This window comes from Lupinus angustifolius, chromosome LG01 (assembly GCF_001865875.1).
Source record: "Lupinus angustifolius cultivar Tanjil chromosome LG01, LupAngTanjil_v1.0, whole genome shotgun sequence".
In the NCBI taxonomy this organism is placed as follows: domain Eukaryota; kingdom Viridiplantae; phylum Streptophyta; class Magnoliopsida; order Fabales; family Fabaceae; genus Lupinus; species Lupinus angustifolius.
This window is the reverse complement of record NC_032009.1, coordinates 2,841,306-2,863,385: the sequence shown is the minus strand read 5'-3', so window position 1 is coordinate 2,863,385 and position 22,080 is coordinate 2,841,306. Positions and strand designations below refer to the sequence as shown.

At 30.2% G+C, this 22,080-nt stretch overlaps 3 protein-coding genes across 3 annotated transcripts; 1 reads left to right on the top strand and 2 right to left on the bottom strand.

The window, feature by feature from the left end:
- LOC109347038 (probable small nuclear ribonucleoprotein F) lies at nucleotides 1,033–3,419 on the bottom strand. The gene is made up of 5 exons (XM_019586770.1): nucleotides 3,331–3,419; nucleotides 3,151–3,238; nucleotides 3,025–3,062; nucleotides 2,851–2,915; nucleotides 1,033–1,350 (listed from the first exon to the last, which is right to left on the bottom strand). The coding sequence occupies exons 1-5, from the start codon at nucleotides 3,334–3,336 to the stop codon at nucleotides 1,281–1,283; spliced, it is 267 nt and encodes an 88-aa protein (XP_019442315.1). The 5' UTR covers nucleotides 3,337–3,419; the 3' UTR covers nucleotides 1,033–1,280.
- Nucleotides 9,024–10,551, top strand: LOC109347032 (auxin-responsive protein IAA33). The gene is made up of 2 exons (XM_019586765.1): nucleotides 9,024–9,575; nucleotides 10,236–10,551. Exons 1-2 carry the CDS (start codon nucleotides 9,160–9,162, stop codon nucleotides 10,357–10,359), a joined length of 540 nt encoding a protein of 179 aa, XP_019442310.1. The 5' UTR covers nucleotides 9,024–9,159; the 3' UTR covers nucleotides 10,360–10,551.
- LOC109347028 ((DL)-glycerol-3-phosphatase 2-like) lies at nucleotides 17,873–22,080 on the bottom strand. Its single transcript, XM_019586762.1, has 6 exons — nucleotides 21,798–22,080; nucleotides 21,488–21,712; nucleotides 19,334–19,394; nucleotides 19,037–19,184; nucleotides 18,775–18,854; nucleotides 17,873–18,135 (listed from the first exon to the last, which is right to left on the bottom strand). The coding sequence occupies exons 1-6, from the start codon at nucleotides 21,874–21,876 to the stop codon at nucleotides 18,003–18,005; spliced, it is 726 nt and encodes a 241-aa protein (XP_019442307.1). The 5' UTR covers nucleotides 21,877–22,080; the 3' UTR covers nucleotides 17,873–18,002.

Below are 22,080 nucleotides of genomic sequence, written 5' to 3'. Positions count from 1 at the left end.
TTTGAAGAAGGGTTCACCAGATAGAAAGGTTATTGTGAATATATGATCCACCAAGAGAAGAGTTGAGAAAAGGATTGTGAAGAAGGGTGCACGCAATAACAATTCCCTATTTTTAATAATGCATTTCCATGTCAGTAATTTTACATTAGTTTGGGGTGGGTTTAAGGTAGGGACTCAGCTCTATCAAACTCAAACCTAAAAATTGAACTCATATAAACTCAAACCCAATCATATTGAATTTCCTCTGGTTAAATTTGGATTAGATTCGGACAGATACAAACAAATTCGATTTCATTAACATATGTCATGCATTTTTATATGTTTGGTTAGTACAGAATTAGAGAATTAGAGAACAATAATGTATCATGTTTCTTTTATTTGTGGTTAAGCATGGCATCATGTTTGCATTTGGGGTTAAATTGAACAAAACATTGTCATGAGTTATAAGTAAGAGAGGGGATCAACTTAACTTACTTCACGAGTAGGTGAAAAAAAATTTATACCACATCTTTGTTACTCATTCTATGGAAATACAATGGTTCAGATTTACTAACTAATTCAAATCACGTAAATCATTAGATTGTCAGAATAAATGAGTAAAATGTAAAAAAAAAAAATCATTTATCCATAGAGGAAGTGAATCCCCTCCGTATAAGTTAAATAGGAACATCCAGGTACTATAAGTTCTAATAGAATAGGACAATTATATAAAAGTTAATTCTTTCCTCAAGACTTCACTTAATATTGAAGGGAAAATGGTATTCAAACTAAAACGGTTAAGAATGTGTGAAGACAAATAGGAGCATTCACCTTCGAGCCGTAAAAGCAAAGGTTGAATCCTACGATAACGAGAGATTCCTAGTAAATAACAAGCTTACCTCTGTTTTTAAAAGCATGTCTTGAAGCATTTATTCAAAATCTGTTTTGCCTCACAACGACTCATTTAAATTGGGAATTATTAATGTGAACACATTTCTTTGAAGAGCATCAATTTTTAGGTGCCTTACAGGATTATCCTATAAAATTGTCGGCTCATGCGAAAAATGGCCCAAATATTAAAGCCTTCGGAGTTGTTAATGTGAGAAGTTCACAAGTTGCTCCGCCAATTGCTACTCTATTTCAGTCATTAAAACTACCAAAAGGAAGGTGAACAAGTTAAACATAGGCACCCTATTCCAAAATGTGTGCAACATTGATCCACATCTCTACAGAAAAATACAGAAAAAACATTAAACAATGGGGTTATGTTTTATGTAATAGCAATTAGCAGCTTTATCATTCTAATCTTCTGGAGCATCTTCAATTTCTTCATCCTCTGGTACTCCCCGAAGGTAGAGAACATTGTTACATCTACAAATAAAGACAATGAAACAAGACTTAACAATTCTGTTCAAAAAAATGGCACACCTAAATGCATGCAGACATGTTTGTTTTCTAGTGTAACATTTTGATTGTGTTCTGAAACACACATAAATCATAATTACAATGGTTTATTTATAATAAATTTATTTACAATATGGCGTGCTTTTTAACTTTTATTCAGTTATCTCTTGCAACCAATAAACACAGTCTCGACAATAACTGTATATCAAGTTATCACGCCTTCCTAACTTACATATATAAAACAATGATAATAGTAAAGTCATGAATGAGCATTGCCAATAATATTTAGTTTAATAATCTTCATGTCCAATCAAAGTTAGAGCACATCTCAAAAAAGTTCTAGTTGCATTTTTGGAAGACTTAGTACTTATATAGACGGTTGCTAGTACTTAGTAAGGCACAAATCATGAGATTCAAACCATGATACGATGTGGAACCGGTCAGCATCGCACATGGCAAGGTGACTTGTTTTTGTTCCAGAATTGCATACTGTGTGAGTCTTTACAATGCAGGTTGCACACCAATTCAGATGGGCCGAGTTATGTGTGATCAAGTTTCTAATAACCCGAAAAGATGGGTTTTTTCTTTAAAAAGTACACTTCATGTGGGACAAGTTTACCCACTCCTTGTGGCCCAGACATACTTTTAACCCTTATCAGATAAGACATAGTTCCTTCCCTGCCTCCAGTGAAAACACAATTGCTGCTGCTGCCTTCAGTCATGTTGTCATTTGGTGTTATTTTGCTATTTTTATTAGTCTTATGATTTGGAAATTGTGAAGTTGTGACATTTATATTTTGCTATTGTAACTAATGGATTGTGATTCGTATGACCCTTATGACTTGAATTTGTATTATTTCATATGGTATGTGGCTGTTATGAGTGGTTTTTAAAATGGTAGCAAAATATTTATTGATGATTGTAATTTGCTACACCAGATTCAATGAGCTCCATCATATTACATTGAAAGCATAAGCAACTAACTGGTTAGCCACCTTTCTACATGAGGCGTTGGCATAGCTATTGTGACTTGTGACTGTTATGCCCTACGAATTATTTTATTAACTTTAATTACTGATCATGAATCTCATGATTTATGATAAAGAAACTACGCCTGATTCAAAATCTGAATCCTGATTTCATAATCATGCTAATATACACTAATACTAAGAATTATATAACTATAATATTGAACTAAGTGTAGAAGTAGATTCCCGCAATATAAACACTAGGCTAAGATCAATTTGTTCAATTTAACTATAAGCAGGATTCAAAAAAATATATATCTTCAGCTATGGGCTCAGAAAAACATGATACAGAGCATACTTTTAGAGAGGTTTTACACGCTAGGAAAAAAGTAGATATCAACATTGACATGGATTTCAAACAATAGCGAAAACCATATTGAAACTTTTTATAACCTACTACTACCAAAGACAAAATAAGCAACTTTTAGACAGAAGTTACCTGATTAAAATTTCTCCTAAATTTCCAGTGAACTGTCCCTCAATGTACTCTTCAGTGTTGGCCAGCTACAAATAAATTCACAAAAATATTACAAATCATTGTTAGCAACTATTTCAAGAGCCCTAAACAAAGATAACTACACTGGAGTAATCCAAAGTTAGTTTAGAAATTCACCTGCAAGTTCATGTATGAATCAACTGAAACAAGATAACCTACAAAACAAAAGAGATCAGATAATTAAAATTCATGCAGTGTTTAATGAGCAAATAAAATAGTAATAGCAGAAAAGTTAGAGCATACCCTTGTATTCCATTCCCCACTTTAGTTTAACAATAACATGCTTCCCAGTCAAATTGTTCAAGAAAGGTTTGGGATTTACTGGTATAGTCTGAAAAATATGAGTAACAAAACATAAACATTAACATAAATTAACATGAGCATGAATGATTAAGGGATGGAATAAAAGAGGGAGATACTCACAGCCATTGTAAAAGGGAAAATCGATGAAACGAAGAACAAGGAGGAATGAGCTTGAAGCGGAGAATAGGGTTTCGTGTCTACTGCCAATAATAGTGGGCCTATAGGCCCTCTGGTCCACTCAGCTGCGACTCAAACCCGGCCCACGGCGGAAGGGTCTTACCCATTTAAACATCTTTAAAGAAAAGTGTGTTTAAAATTTTAGTTATTTGTTTGTTCGAAAAATTTATATATTGTTACTATATTATATATTATTTATTTTGATTATCCTTTTGATGAATTAATGATGATTAAATATAAATGATAACTAATATAATAACAGTTATGAAACTTATATATTGTTGGTATATACATTTTTTCTCATGAATTATCATTAATCATCTATTATTATTATTGATGCTAATTAATTAAAAAAATGTGATATGACTCTTATTATTTATTAAATCTTCTACCATGATAATTATCAAAAAAAATTATATAGATTTGTATCTCTTGTTTTTTTTAATAACAACCTTAATAATACTCTCTAATAAATTTAAATTTAATAAATTCAATTGGGTAATTTTTAAGGATCACGATGAAAGTAGAATCTATCAACATGCTGGTTATTTGTTAAGGGAAAATGATACTTTTATTTTATTTTATTTTAACAAACCACGTATTGGCACATTGCAATTTCGCCCATTTAATTTATTGGTTTATAATTAGTGCTTGCTGTTAAAATATACTTTGATCTAACATGACTCTCTTATTAATAGTGCTTGCTTTCATTTTAATTTTTTAGGAATATAAAATTTTCGATATTTATTTATCAAGAGCCAATTCAGATCTTAAGTATTGTTTTTTTGGGCTTTGTTATTCCCTGTCTTTAAGGTTGAGTTTAAGGAACCTAAAAGTGATTATACTACCTTGAATAGTGACATCTTGAAATTAATAAAATACCAAGTAGGTTCGAATATGAACGATTTATAAAGTTTTAAGACCACGCCCAAATACCATAGTATTGGCCTGGTTCTCTTTTTTGTTCTTAAGAAAGTACATGCATGGGTGTTGGACTATAATATTATACCGCTACTAGTGTTTAAATAAGTAAAAAGTTTTCAAGAAAGTTTACCTTTCTATGGTAATCATAATTTTTTTTTATCTTACTCATGTCTTAGGGCTAATGATAAAAAATGCTTGTTTTTTGGGCAAAGACTATAATCGATTTTAATTTGATTATGAAGACTGAAATTCATTTCTTTTAACAGTGTCTAGCAAGAGGAATTTTTTCTGGCACATATTTGATTACTATATGTGTTTGGTTGATAGAAATCAATTCTTAAAAATATGATTACTTTTCAAAAATACAATTGACTAAAAAAATAAAATGTTGAAAGGAAAGTCATTTCTAAATTTTCTAGCAAAAGGTGGATATATAGCTAGGCTAAACATCACACTATTTGGTTTTATAAAATAAAACAAATAATAAATTAAAATCTTATATAAAATATAGTTAGATCAAATTATATTTTAAAAGCTTCTATTAATGTTAGTAATATTTTTCCTCTATTTGTTCATCAAGTAGGCATCATCCATATGAGCAACTTTTACTGGTGCGGCTATTGTTCTTCTCTTACCTAACAAGAATGGAAAAATAAAATGGAAGCACATATATACGACTATATTATCTTATACAGTATGTCATTGTTTATAATCAATTAAAATAAATATATTTAAGTTAAAAATTCAATAATTAATTTTTTTTTAACTATTCACAAATAATGACATGAAACAATATATTTTTGGCTCCATTAAAAAAATATAGCGTATGAACGCCTGGGTCTCACACAAGCGTCTGAGAGACAAATGACACAAACTCCACACACAACGTTGAATCCCAAAGTGGGAAATTTATAATCCCAAGTTGCAGCACTATAGGTTGCTTGCATTGTCACTTGCGAATTGAAATTTGGGTTGCTTGTGTTTTTTGGTAGTGGAGTTCAAGTGCTTCAATTTGAAGACTCTTTTTTAGTGCGTACATATTTAACAACAAAATCGATGGGGCCTTGTACCGTGTAACCCGGTGACAAATTTTGAATAACAAATTACTCGATTTTGAAAAATGTTAATCTAAGCCCTGCTTAATGTACTTCTCCTTCATTTTTGTAGTTTTAGTTGGCCTCTTCATTGGATCATATGACATGTAATGTAGATATTAGTTTAATAATTTGGTTGTGAATTGAATTTTGTAGCATAATAAATAAAAAATGAAGACTTTAGAATTATGAAATATATTATAAAGTGTTCCATTTTGTTTTCAAAATTGAATTTGTAAATGAATGATAAATCTACAACTTACAAATATTAGAAAAATCTACTTTTAAGTTGAATTAACGTTATTTTACCAAACCCTTTTTTCTCCTTAAAACGGTGCCTAACTTTGCTAGCTAACTGTGTGGCAGTGAATTTTAAAGGCAAAGTCCAGCTTGTTTTGCTAAATGCTTAATAAAAGTGAGTTAAGATATCCATGAAATAAGAATTAGAACTCATTGTCTAATATTAATTAAGGTCAACAAAATCCAACTTATCCTTGAAACTTGGCCCTGCCTACTATGGGTTTGAAACCGTGAATGTCTTCTCCGGAAGCCATGCACGTACAAAATAAATTATGTGATTTCATCTCATTTTAGAGAAGAAATGTACTACCTGAATTAACAACTCATAATATAATATTACTCACTGCTTAGAATTACATAAACACTTTAGTTAAAAAAAGATGTCAAGAACACTAGCTAGAGAAATTAATACATGAAAAATTAAACAGGAAAGTAAAACTTATTTAATTTTTGGTGTGTACCAATGATTTCTTTAACATGGAAGTTGAAACATAATATGTTTTGAGGCGAAAAGATCACCAAGTTAGGTACATTCTTACCCAACAAAGCTTTATACTTTATTTTTAAAGCTTCAAAATAACTCTTTTAATAGGTGAAGTGACTTTCCATTCCTAATTTTCTCCTCTTCTTTAATAAATGATGATAGACAAATTTTACTATCAGATCTCATTTACGCTTTACTAATTATTATATGAAATTTCTTAACCTCAATCCTAAGAATAAGAGGCTAAAAGTATTCATATATTGAAGAACTAAATATTTAATATAGACTTAGTTATCCCCTGCCCCAGTTTTTTACTCTTATCTTCTGTCCTGTTAAGAAACTTAACACCCTTATTATATATAGAGCATTGCTATATCCTCCTACTAAATCCTCCTATTAATTCACCTACCTACAAAAAATGACACATGTCACTTGTAAACCAATCATTAATAATTAAAATATCTTATTGTGATACACGTTGGGTAGGAGGATTAATAGGAGGATATATCATTTTCCTTATATATATTAGTTTATGCTTTCTCTAATCTAATCCTTTTACGATAAAAGAGTTTAAGTGATGGAGCACATTAAAGTGATTACTTGGGATTCCAGTGTAGCAAACCGGTCTCCATTATTCATACACATTTCAATCTTCAAGTTTGTTTTAACCTTTCTTTACTTCTTTACTGTAATCTCGTATTACATTGCTTACCGAATGGGGATCTGATGTCCCCAATTATGTCCCAACCACTTCCTTGACAAATCATAATGAAGTAAAATTGATAAAGTTATGAATAATTAATTTTTTTTAACTGACGTGACATAATATGATTGGTTTGGGTCAACAAATCCTTGTCCTTACTTACCTTGCTATTTCTTGCGGCAATATTTTATAATATAATATCTATCGAATATAATATAAATATTTATACACAATCTATGCGTTATTTATCATTTATTTATTTGAATTACTTATTTTAAAGAATTAACAATAATCAAATATAAATAATTAAATACATTTTTCTGAATATTTTAAGCAATCTTGACAACAAGACCTACCGGAAACTTAAATGCTGCTCGAATAATTTAATTGCCTGAAATTATTTTATCATAAAATACAGTTGGGATAAACATATATAGCATTTATTTATGGAAGCACTCTTTTTGTTTTGCAATTAGAAGTCACAACTCACAAGCAAACATCCCCATCCTCTTGAATCTTGTCCTCTCCCAACGGTCACTCTCAATCAATATCATCACTAAATGTTCAATTTATTCTCCAAGAAGCATTAAGCCTTTAATTATCAGAAAAATAAAAGCTGTCAATTTAATTTATAAAAATTAATTTTCACTGACTATTTATGGACAAAACATCATAAAATAAGATCCTCAAATCAATTACAACCATATGAGAAATTGCGATCATTGAACATTGTCCATCATTGGCCTTTTCGAGATTATCTCGTAGGGGAGAGTTTAAGGAATTGAGGAACAACGAAATAGAGGATTCAAACTTCACATATTATAAATATTAACTTTTACCTAGAACAAATAATAATGTATTAACCATAGCATACTTCAAAATAGAAGGATGAGCTTTTAGAATTAGGAGAGCTAGAAGTATGAAGATCCAAAACAATATTGAATCATAAGTGAACTTCAAAACACATCTTAGCCTAAAGTTTGTAGAATATTAATTCTACAGGATCATCTATTTATGAGGAGTTTAAATTATTCATATTTAACTAAAATAAAGTTTTCAACCATATATAACTAACACTTAGAATTTCCAATATGATCTTCCACATTATCAAATATATACCGCTGACATAGTAAAAAGTGATTCAACTACTCCCTTCCTTCTTCATCTTTTTTATGTTTTAGTTTTTTTGATGATATCCTAAATATTTTAATACTTTAGAAATTTAATACATATTTCTTTTTAATTTAGTTTCATATCAAATTTTAAATCATTCAATGATTTCTTCAATTACAGCGGAGTAATAACCTTAAACATACGGGAGCAATAAAAATTACTGTGACGACTGATGAGCATAGGATTATATTGAGTGAATTTAAGGAAGAAATAGATGAAAAGTGACAGAGATATTTTGACAGGGAGAAATTAAGAGTTTGGGGACACCTATTAAATGGTCTTGAAAAAGGAAAACTAAGCCATGAGTTATCCAATGGGAAAATATCATTGAATTAAAATAAAATAAAAATTATAAAAATATAAATTAATACTTTTATATTGAGTTCATTGATACGTGATATTATTAAGATATACTTAGGAACAAATGATCTAGTAGCTTATTAATGGAGAAGCAAGTAGTGAGAAAATACACTAAAAACTCAGAAGACAAATATTTATAACCTTTACTTTTTATTAAAATTACAATTTTAGCTTTAAAATACAATACAAAATATAACTTGCCAGAAGTCTAACTCGTGAATTAGATGTCCTCATTTATGACTCATTTGGTATACCAAACCAATGAGAAAATTTCATTCATTTAAAAATAAAAATTATAAAAACTGAAATTAATATTTTAATATTATTTCATGAATTTTTGATTAATCCAAAACATAAAAACAAAAAAATTATGGAAGAAGTAATTTTTTTTACTGGATATAGACAACTATCTAAACTCTCATGAAATTTGTGCTCTCTCTCTTTGTCTCCCTCAAACACTCTTCTATATCTATTTCATTTTCTCATCAAACACATTCACCATCATCAGAGACAACCCCACCAGGTTTCAGATTTTGATCACCGCCTCTTTAAGATATGAGCTTTTACCAAACTCCATACAAGTAAAACCCTTTTCAGTTTTGATCTCTCTCTATCTCAATCTACCTTCCATAGTACTGCATTACCAGCCATTTGCTTCATCTGTGTTCTGTGTTCATAGTATATATTTCTCTTCCACAACTCATCATTACCAACTAAACTTACCTTTGATCAAAATGAACAGTTTTGACCCACAAAGACAAGACTCGTTGAAAAGGAGAGGGCAACAACAAACTATGGGGGTAGCTTCAAATTCTTCTTCTTTAGCTTTCTACGGTAATAATAATAACAATTACAATTCCACAAACAAATTCCGAGGCTTTCTTGGGGATGACGATGATCTAGTGTCAACAGTAGTTCCTGCAGTGACAGTGGTGCTTGAAGGCCGTTCGATCTGTCAACGCATCAGCCTCCATAATCACTCTAGCTATCAAAGTCTAGCAAAGGAACTTCGACAAATGTTTGTGGAAGGTAACGATGGAAACATGGAGAATGATGATAATCTTGATCTGTCAAATGCTATTCCTGGTCACCTCATTGCCTATGAAGACATGGAAAGTGATCTTCTTCTTGCTGGTGATCTTAGTTGGAAGTAAGGTTCTTTTTTATATTTTATGGAATTTAATATACATTTATATTTTATTTAAATCTAGTATTTCTCCATTTCTTTTTAAAGTTATTTTAATATTAAATTTTTATATAATTTTCTTGTACTAGTAAGAGTATTCTCTCAGTATGACTATCTCTCCGAACAAGCGTCACTCATAGAAATCAAATTTTTAAACATTAGCTCATTTTGGAGATCTAACAGAATTTTACACTATTTGACTAACTTTTTGTTAGTAATGTTTTATATAATTTAATGAGTTATAAACTACATAAATAACCTGAAACATAAAAGATATGAAAAATATGTTTTGTATTAATTGTGTATTCCTTTATTATAACTTTTATATGCTTGTTCAAAAATGATGATCTTTGATAGTATTAAAGTTTTTAATTATTGTATATTTGGATTCATTTATTTAAAACAACTTATAGTTACAAATATTTGAAGAGGGGGTTTTCTTTTAAGAAAGGCCACTATTTGCTCCAAAATAATAAAAAACAAACATGTTTGATGGACTACAGCATTAGCTGCACAAGATCGAAAAGTCACACTTCTTTCTTGCCGACTAGTTTTCATATACTGTAAAGTGATTATTTCATATGGGTACGAAGCAACTAATTTTGATGGTTTTACAATAATTAGGGATTTTGTACGTGTTGCAAAGAGAATTCGAATAGTTCCAGCGAAGGGGAACCCAAGGAAAGCTACAACAAGTACATCAGAAGAAGCATACGTGAGATCACCTGCACAATTATTGTTTGGTTAATCGCAAAAGGGAGATTTGTGCATCTAGAAAATGTTGAAAATGTGTCTAATTAAGATGAGAGTGGCTGAGTGGGTTCAACTACAACAAAAATGTGTTTAATTATCTCTAGCAAGAAATTTGATTGAGTCAAATCCAATTGCAAATGCATGTAAAGCCTCTGTGTGCTTATATGAATAAAGGGCATTTAACTTTTTCCAACGTGACGCTCATATGACATATATATTTTCTTTATAAACTCTTTCCTTTGGTTATTTTGTTCTTAAATAGAAGAAAAAAGAGATTTATTTTCTCAGATTTGTGTGCAACCGCGTCTCTATTAATTTTCTTAATACTAGCGTTTTGACATTCAATATGTTTTTGCTTAATAAATTAATTAATATTGACATAAATAAAAACTATATAGATATATACTGAAAATTTTAAAAATAGAGTATATAAAAGACAAGATTACGCTGTTTAAATACTAATATTGTTTATAATAATATATATATGTACAGATTATTAAGCCTCCATTTAGGACATATTATTACATAGGGCCTCCAATATTTAGGACACATTAAGCCCCCATGTTTAAGGGTATCCTATATATTTATGGGACTTATAATAGCATTTTAAATATAAAAAATATGGAGGTAATTGTAAAATAATTTTGAATAAATAAAGGAGATATTTGACAATGTTAATATGATATTTCCCAAATGTGTGAAATTCGGAAAACATTTTCATAAGAGCTCAATTAATATACATTCACAATATGCAGAAGACAAATTTAGGACAACTTAATTCTTATATTTTCTTCATCAATCAAGCACTTAGGAGATTTGAAGAAAATGAAGAATACAAAATATTCTAGGATTCTGCTTTACTTCTCAAAAGTTGCTTTGTTGGATATATGAGTCTATTGTCTTGTTGTTAAAACATGGATTTCCATATTTGAAAAGAAAGAACTCAAGATACAAACAAGAAGAGCAAAAATTCAAGCTTCATAGAAAAATAGAATTGACACTAGAGTATTGAAGAATACCTCATAATATTTTCATTATTGAATTGTTATTACAAAGGTGTAAGACTCACATTTTATAGTAAAACAAACAAAACTCAGCTTAACTAACTGAAGTAACTAACTACATAATCGGTTAACCATATTGTTAATCGATTATACAAAACAAAAAACACATCTATTTTAACATGCCCCCGCAAGCTGGAATGTATCAAACATTCCAAGCTTGAAATGATTTTACTGAATCATGATGATTATACTCTAAAACCTCTTCATGCTGGTGAGCGAATCTTGATCTCCCAGTCTTGAATTCTGAATGTAAAGCAACACTGACGCTTAACCACCATAGGCAGAAGCAACTTCATCCAAAGCTTAACCATCTATTTTGACAGAAGCTTAACCAACCATAATGGATGAAAGAGAGAAATGAAATGGACCTTAATCTTGATCCTTATATGTTGCTTCAATGAGAGAAAAATTACACACTATAATGTTGTGTGTTTAATGAAAGAGAGGGATAAAGAAACTAGAGTAATAAAGAAATGAGAAATAATTGGGGGGTAATAGATGAAAGAATAAGAAAAGAAAATGTATATAGTAATCTTGCCAACTTAATGTAGATCTCATCATTGCAAGAAGCTGATACTTGATTATATGAATCTTAGTTTTCAATCACAAGGTTGTGGTAATCTCCTACCACCAAAGCCGAATTTGGACGAAAAATAATCTTGATTCTTGAGGATAGTAAGAATGAATGGGTTAAACAAAATCTTAGCATCATCTGTTCTTGATGTGAACGCATTGAAGAAAGATAACCCATTTGGTCACTTTATATCATTTTGATCACGTTCTCTTTCTCCCTTAATCTCTTCCATTCTTGACATCTCAGATGACCCATGAGGCATAAGGAACATATGTGTCTCATCATCTCTTGCATGTTGCTATGGGAACCTGTGTTGAAAATTTGGTGAGGGTTGCATATAATCTTGCAAGAACCAAGTTGCATAAGGCCATGCCAGCCCAACTTTACTTTCACCGATTATCTTAAGAGCCTCAAAAGATGATTCTTTGTTGAATCTTGCAAAGAAAGAATGATATGTGGAAGCGATAAAAATAATTATGCTATGATACCATGTTAAAACATGGATTTCCATATTTGAAAAGAAAGAACTCAAGATAGGAACAAGAAGAGCAAAAATTCAAGCTTCATAGAAAAATGGAATTGGCACTAGAGTATTGAAGAATACCTCATAATATTTTCATTATTGAATTGTTATTACAAAGGTGTAAGACTCACATTTTATAGTAAAACAAACAAAACTCAGCTTAACTAACTGAAGTAACTAACTACATAATCGATTAACCATATTGTTAATCGATTATACAAAACAAAAAACACATCTATTTTAACACTTGTTGTAGTAATTTTCAAACTGCAATTAGGAGTAATAATCAATTTGATATTTATGAAAATGAACTATATGGGGAGCTAAAGTTACTTAGAGAGTTCTTGTCCAACGAATAGATATGTGTTTGATGTTTTAAAGTTTTTAAAACATATAGATTGTTTGTCTAATACAATACTAGATGGAATCCGATTGACTATTCCTATCACTATTATATTTGTAGAATGAAATTTCACTAAACTAAAGTTATTGAAATAATGTCATAAGAAAGACAAAATGATAGTGGTGATAGCAAGAGAATGATGAAGTTAGAAAAATGTCACGTTTCAATTGAAATTTTAATATCAATTTTGAGATTGGGTTGAGATGTTATAAAAAATAAAATATTTTAAAATAACATTCTTTTTACTAGTATGTAGTAAAAAAACAACTAAAACATATAAATTTAAACCTTTATTTTTTTCTCATTTGAAGGTCCAAATATTTATTTTTGTCCACTAAAAATGTTTGAGACCGCTCAGATCCTCATCTAGAGTGATGTATCATAATCATAAAATAATTATTTTCTTCGACCAATAAAAGTATGACATATATACTATTTTGTTTAATTTTAGAAATATTTTTGTTAAAAATAATCAAATAAGATACACGTCATAATTTTAGTGATTGGAAAAGATAATTTATCTCCTTATACAAGAAGATACCTTAATATATATATATATATATATATATTAGTGAAATTTAATTTTAAAATTGCACCCACATAACTCAATGAAGAAGTACATTCAATTCTAACGGGAAAGTGATGGCTGAGCTTTATATATCTTCTCAAGCATTTAGGACGCAAAGTGATGGATTACCTGCTATAAAATGGTGCAACCATTTCCTCTTTTTTTTTTACGATAACTGATAAGAATCATTATCCTTAATCAGGATTGTACCCTGCTTTGCCTAGAACTTTATTTTATATTAGAAAAAATATAATAATTTTGGTCTAACTTAACAGTTCGGATGTAAGGCAGTTAGATGGAGTTAATAGAGAGGCTGTTTCAAAAAAATAAAATAAAATTCAACTTTTAATGACAATTTTATATTTTTAATTATAATAAAATTATATTTTTGTCATTAAGAATAAAGAAAAAATTTGCATTTATGTCTGTGGTTTGGTAATGGAGATGATCCTGTTCAGAGAGGAACACGTTAGGCAGAAATCTAGCTATAACAACTATAGGAAGCTTTTAATGAATTGATTGAGACCTAAAGCAGTACAAGCAGATTGAGAATGATTCTATCTTCCTTTTGCTTCAAAAATAGACTCAATAAAAATAAAGAATTAACTGAAAAAGAGAACAACTTTATTTCCAACAAATTAATTGAAACTAGTCAAGGTCACACTCAAACATGTTGATGATGTCCTTAACATGATATAGTATAAATGCTCTTCTCTGTGGAACACACAAAGACACATTAATGCTGATTAAACCCATTTCCTACCTCTAATAAGTGATGTTTGTTAACTGATGTATATAATGGTCCAATATGATGTCATTAAAGTAATAATACAGTATATAATTATATGTGCTTCCCTGCTGGTTTCACTGTATATAAGGGATGATTTACGCTTTGACATTTATGCATTTCAAAATTGTATTGTATTGGAATAATTAATTGCACTTTTCGCCCTTAATATTGTATACTCTTTCAACCTTTTAATTTGCCTATTGTTAGTCACAGAACATGCATTGACACTTATATATCATGCTTAATGCATTACTAAATTCATGCATGACTAAAATGTCAAAGATACGATTTTTAAAAATGACACTTGTTGGGAGAATAAATCACGAACTCTGAAAGGGATTCGTTTATTATCCAAAATATAAAAAAATACCATTGGTAATACCAAAAAAACATTATATACCATCACACCTTATAAAAAAGGTATAAATTGAGATTTCATATATCCCAATTAAAAACCCTATGTTTTTTTTTCTTATAGTAAAAACTCTTAATTATTATAGCCAAACTGCAGTTATAAGTGAAATTTTGATTAAGAATTTGAAACAGTGATTTATATGTATATATTTCTACACACTCTCAGAGTAACATGTTTAGTACTGTAAGTGCTTGTATCATGATAAAAAAGACCAAGTATTTTTTGTTGTTGTTACCGCAAGATAACTTTTCTTTTGCATTATACTTCCTAATAAAGCTTACAACTTTCGCTTGATTTGAATCTTTGCTTCCTTAATCTTCTCAACTTTTTCTTCCACGATCATTATCCTGCCAACAATGATGCATCGTCTTCATGTTTTGCAAGACCATGCAATATCATTTATCACTGGTAAACCTAATATACTTCTTGTTTCAAGCTCAGCAGGAGTAAGATGATCATAAAGTTTTTACACATTAAAGTAAAACAAAATTGTAAGCAAAATTTTACTAAGAAAGGACAAATTTACCTCAAAAGAGTAACAAAAATATACAGCACAAAGGAAAAGACCCCAATCAGAAATAAGAGACAAAAGGGAACAACAAATCTTAAACACAATAACAATCCAAACACAAAATGTAATTACTTTCTTGCAAGTTGAACATGCTACTGGTTGCAACAAGTACATGAGCTGTTTCTACCATAGCCAACAATTATCATGCAAAATGTTTGTCCTCAAATCTTTACGTCCATTTCATACACTCTGAACTTCTATATTTATACTGTCCTTATTATACTTGAGGGAAACTTAACAAAATCTCCATCTTTCCACCTTTCAGAAATACAAAGAATAGGACACTCTTCAAGGAAACAAAATACATGCGAAAATGGTATATCAAATATATTATACATATTTTCTCGATATACAAATATTTTATTTATTTATTTTTAAAGAGTGCCCTATACTCATTAGCACAGACAAAAATAATAATATAATAGATTGATCTATAGAATATGTTAAGTTGTTGGTGGTTGAGTTGGGAGACAAGAATTATAAATGCCTTGATTCAAACCTCAATCAATAAGGGTGTGGCTCCTTTTTCTCATTCTCTACTTCCATCTCCTCTTATAGAGCTGAGTCTAATCGTTAGGGGGAAATTATAGTTTGGGCCCCAAGCTATGTATTTGTTGCCTTCGGCCTCCACAAGAAATTTCTCTCTAGCTTAAATATTTTTTTTATTGAAAGGAGAGAGTATACAAATTTAACTAAGCGAATTGATTGTTTCTGGTGGCAAGTAATGGAACAACCAAAATAAATTTGGAGCCTCTAAAATTTCCCCTTAAATTTAAGGACAAAAATCTATTATCCCAAATAATATCTTAAATTATGTTTTGGACCAATGAAAACATATCATGTCAATTAAAAAAAATTAAATATTCATTATTTTATATTTTTGCTTCAATATCATTGATCTAAGACATAGTTTAGAACACTATTTGTCACAACAATTCTTTGTCTTAAAGGGTTCAACTTTCCTCCAATTTATATCAACATATGGACCACATGCAGATAAATTTCGAGGACTACTGCTAACAACTCAACCATGACAAGGTGAAAAGTAAAAGTGAAAAGCAGACCGGAGGAAAAACAATCTGTGGTTAATGGGAAAGAATAAAGGCAAACTATTCACCAATTTGGTAAATATTTTGGATTGAATAAGAAGGATTTTCACCTTTTGAATTGTACAATTTAAAGACATTGATTCTAATAACTCATCACTGAGTGAATTATTTGGATATTTCAATTTATAGATGTGTGGATTTCTGCCCTACAACAATCATTTTAATTGTATTTGAAAAACTAAAATAATAATAACAACTCAACTTTAGTCTACTAGGTGAAGTCACTGATTTTTTTTAACAATAAACCCCTTTAAAATAATTTTTGATAATTCAGTAATATGTTTCTTTAATTTTATATAAATTCAAGAATAATTTGTTTATTTGAAAGCATGACATCAGAAAATATTGTTTTTCATATAAGTTACAAAATTAGTGTTTAACTTTAATGAACTGGACATAATGGAGCCTTTAAAAAATGGCATAATGAAAGGATTTTTATTATAGAAGAATAAATAGAAATTAAGATTTTTTTAATTTTATGATATCGAATAAATTCTTATTCGGTAAAGCTAAAAGCCTAAAACCTATCTTATCATAAAAAAATAATTTGAACCCAAAATAATGATTTTAAACCCAATTGTTTTTTTTTCTCCAAAAAACCTTACCAAATTTTCTATTACATACTCAATTTTCCTTCAAACCCTTATTCCCTTTCACTCTTTTTTTTCACTACACTCAAATCTAAACTCATACAACTTTATCCCACTTAAACATTGTTGAAACCTTATTTCATCACACATCAAGAAATAAAGTTGAAGAAGTATGATTGAAAATGTTAAACATCATGAATAATCTTAGAAAAGAATTTGAGTCTCAAAATATACTTTTCATATTTCCTAAGTACAATATCATGATGAATAATAAATTTTTGATGTTTCCTACCTATAATATTATTTTTAATGTGGACCAATTGTTCTTTTCTTTTGGCGGCTTATTAACAGTCTAGACCACTGATGTGAGAATCAGATTGAATTGGACGATCCGACTGATCCGATCGTTGATTGAACTTAAAAATAACTCTGATTTATAGTGTTAAACAAATAAAGAGTTGAATCGGAGAAATTCTGAGTCGACTGCGTTAATCACGATTAAATCGAAATAACCCGTGGAGTAAATCACACCGTTTACTTATAATTTTAAAAAAATAAAACACTACTCTAATATTTTGTTTTACTCTGGTACAAAAAAGATAGAAATATGTTACTTCAATATAATTTGTACATAATTATTAATTATATAAAATTTTGTATTTATATATAATTAGATATTTATAGATAAAAATGATTAATTATATACGAAATCAATCTATCAGACCAGACAATTTAACCATTTAAATTGATTAAACATAATACGAGACCTCTTCTGATTTGATGTCCGGTAAAAGATTAAATCCAATCATGTTTCAACCCACTAGAGAAACATGTAAACAATATATCGGCTAAGGTCTGAACCTGATATTTATTGTTGTAATATCATTACAAGGAACAAGAATGTAAAGTTCCAACAATGAAACTGAAATTTTATGAAATGGATTAAATTTCTCATCGATTTAGTTTTACAATAGATATGCAGCCTTCTCTGTCTGCAATAAAAATTGTATGACAGTAATGGAGGCCAAAGTTCAGCTTCTATTATCTTCAAAAGGAGGCAAACCCCACTCACTAGGGTTGAAATCCAACAGTGAGTTCAAAACTTGGTCCGCTGCATCATGAAAAGATTTGTCCAACCTTGGATCAGGAACCATAACAACAGACCTGTATGACATGTAACAGAAAAAGATTAGCAACATAAACATGAAAGTACTAGAAATAAGAAATAGGAACAAGCAGACAGTCATAACTAGTGCTCTGTACAACCACACTAAAAGCCATGTTATCCTAATGTCTGACAAGAACATCTGAGCCTTAATCTCACTAGGTAGAGCTGGTCGAATAATGTTATAATGCTCTGTCATAAATCATATTCATTGTCACTTTTTAAAAAGTTCAAAAAATCATTTTTAAAAAAATACTTCATTGAAAATAGTGGTTCTTAAAAAGGTGATTTTCTTCAACAACAAAAAAAAAAGTACTTTTAGTTCCAATCCAAAAAATCAAATGAATTGAATTTTTATCTAATCCATTAAAATGGGTTCCCAGATGAATTAAAATATCTATATTAAATTTGGATATGCATGAATTGAATAATTTAAAATACGATTTAATAGATTTATATGGATTGACATATCACTTTCCATCTATTCATTAGAATTCAAATCTAAATTCATCCCAGCCATTGACACCCAAACTTCTGGCACAACTTACCTACACATTTTAATAAATATTTAACGTTTTAGAAAACAAAATCTAAAAAATTGAAAACAAAAAAATCATTCAATGCCTCAATCCACTTACATCCCAGCATTTTTAGCAGCAAGAACTCCTGAGGGTGCATCTTCAAAAACAAGAATGTTACTAGAATCTACAGGTCCACCCTGTTGACCATTAATTCACCATTCATTAAACTTGACAATGATGGAAATAAAATAATAAATATGTAATAAAATGAACTCAACACCAAATTCAAAGCAGGAAAAGAAAAGACATCTGCAATCCTTTAGTCTGAGAACTGAGGTCAATTTTGTCATAAGTGTATGACAATCATAAATTGGTATACCTCAAATCTCTTGGCTGCTGCAAGAAATATGTCCGGTGATGGTTTGCCTTGTTTAACTTCAGGGTCATCACCAAGAACAACATGATGCATTAAAGAAAAGATATCACCATGTTTGTGAGTTTTCAATTCAAAATGTCGCCTGTGAGAACTGTAGGGCAAATAATCAAAAGTCAAAACAAATTTGCATAAAAGTTCCTTCAAAATAGATGCATAACATGAGACAGATATGTTCTTTTAAACTGAAAGAGAATAGGGTAATAGACCCTACAAAAATAGTAAAAGATTTATGAAACGTACCCAGTTGCCAAGCCAAACGGAACTCCTTTTGCATGTAGATGCCTGATTAACCGGCTGGCACCTATGATAGATGAAACGGGGTCAGAGGGACATCAACATATAACAATGATAGTAACGCAGATGACACGGAATTTTGTATATGAAAGTATTTGTATAGCCACCAAGCCTTTTCAGTTTGACAAGCCAAAAGCCTAAATGTACCTGAGAAATATATAATGTATCTGTGCTAGTCCTTAATATTTTCAAATATTAAGTATCATTCCTTTGACTACTGTTAAGCTAGTTAAGCTAGTTTATTTCTTATCTATTAGTGATTTTAATTACTGCAGTTATGCTAGCAGTTATTTTCTTAGTTTAAGGGGAAGCAATTGTGACTGTAAACTTATATACATTCCTTTGACTTTTCTGGAGAAAACAGAGAATGATATTATTCAGTAATTGAGGCTGTAAGTCTTGTAACAGAGATCCTACAGTTCTCTCTACACCAAAACGAGCCCTAATTCTGTTTTAGAAAAATAGGTAAGAAAGGTAGGACAAAGAAGCACTTAGAAATTCTGGACACCTTCGTGATAAAATGACTAGTTTATGTAGCAGCAATCTTTCAAGATAATTGAGGCAATTCCTAAGTCTGAGTCTGGCATGAGTGGCATCTATGAGTAAAGTTCAATGACATACAACTTAAGCATCATGTGTAGCAAAAAACAATGTGCCATAGAACCTATGCCTTGCGAGAAGATTGAGTCTTCAATAGTTGGAAGATTTTTATAAGAACAAATAGGTGCATTTCCCAAAAAGTGAAGAGCAAGTCACGTGGAAAAACTGTATGTATGCAAAATATTTCGAGTTAATGGGAATATCATGTTGCAAAGATTCCATACACAGAAGGAACTCTGCAACCATATCTTAAAAAATAAGTACTGTTTGCAAAACATACAAACCAAATAAGCACAAGTATTTCAAAACAATTCCACTTAAAAGTAAGAAAACTTTAATTTCATGTCAAATATCTGTGTTAACATTCAGTAATATCAGTAGTATACTGAAGTATCTGGCTACAAAATCATTGTATAAATATGTTCGATAAGTTTTATAAAGTTCATAGCTATACTCTGTTAAAAAAAAATAGTTCATAACTATATTAAAGAAGATACAACTTTTGATGTTTCACGTGTAGCACTATACTGAATATTTGCCGATGCAATTTTTTATAAACCCAAGTAGATCCCTATGAGATTCATCCTTTTGAGTTTTGTGCAGGAGTGCCAATAGAAGGATTGGCGAAGTGTAATTTATTGTTGCAGACTTGATTACATCTTAACTTGAAGGAGGAAATTTTGTTTAAAAAAAGATGTCATTAAACAAAGAATAATCACAAGTTAAAAGGTATGACTCCTAACCTTTATAGAATAGCTTAAATGAGAGGGAATCAATGACTGAACAAGGTGAAATAAATTAATGGAACTAGGAGGTGGAAAAGACGATAACGAACCAACTGGGAATCTCTACAATTACTCAAAAGAAGTAACATCCGAAAAATGAGTAGTCAAATTAAGGTAGAATGAAGTATTGAGAAGAACAGAGAATCTCGTAAATCAGCAAATAAAGCAATAGCAGATCAGCAAGTGGTGACAAAGATGAGAATGTGCAGCTATTAACAGAATAGCAGATTTGGACAAGATGCTATCATCAATAAGACCAATGGGACTGAGTCTTCTACCAATACGAAACACTCAAACACATGCATGAATTATGTTCAAAATGCTTTCTGTAAGGCCCTAAGACATTCAAATTACATCCATCTACGCACAAACACATAGTAAATGTATAATGTCAATACAATTTTCCATACTTCCAAACTTTCTGTTATTAATTCATGCCAATTTATACATAAAAAAGAAAACAAAACGATAATTCGGTAACCCTGAAAAGCTAAGCAGGTTGGCACCTCTGTCTATATTCTATAAATACATGTATATGACATTGATATGCTATGCTGTATCAGATACAATTATTAACTTAAAGGTTGTCATTTCTTGTGGCAGTTTAATATCATCGCGTATTTCAAATGTCAGTTCCAGTTTCCGCAGGATTCTCTGATCTTTATTATAATTATTACATAAGCAGTGTTCAATCTTCATTATTCCATATATATACCTGGCATGAGGTCACTTGATGGAAACAAATCCCGCAACATTTCTTCTCTTTCTAATAGAAACTGCTCAGCACTAAGAGAATCACTAATTCCAGTATCTTCAACAAAAACCCTAGCAGCTTCTATTGCTTTCATTCCCATCATTTTAGCCTTCAGGTTCCAATCAAAAGTTCTATTGTATCTAGCAAGTATAATTTCCTGAACTTGTGTATAGAAATTCTCAGTGTCTGCAAAATAAGCAATAACAAATTCATAAATCAATAGAACATAAGAGGATAGTTTATAACTGAAGCAGTTCAGAAATTGAAATACCGAGCAAGAGACCGTCCATGTCGAAAACGACGTGAGTGATTGGCTTTCTGACTGAGACGGCGGCGGAGGAATTGGCCATTGCGGTGTGATTTCGAAGAGAAAGGAAGATCTGATAATGAAGGAGGAGTGAGATTTAGAGAATGAGTGAAGATGCCAAAGATTCCTAGATTTTGAACTTATTTTACTTTAACGCAACTTTTACTTAATATTATCAACATGGCCAAAGGCCCAAAACAGAATAACTATGCGGGAAGATGAATTTTACGTGCGATCAAACTTCAAA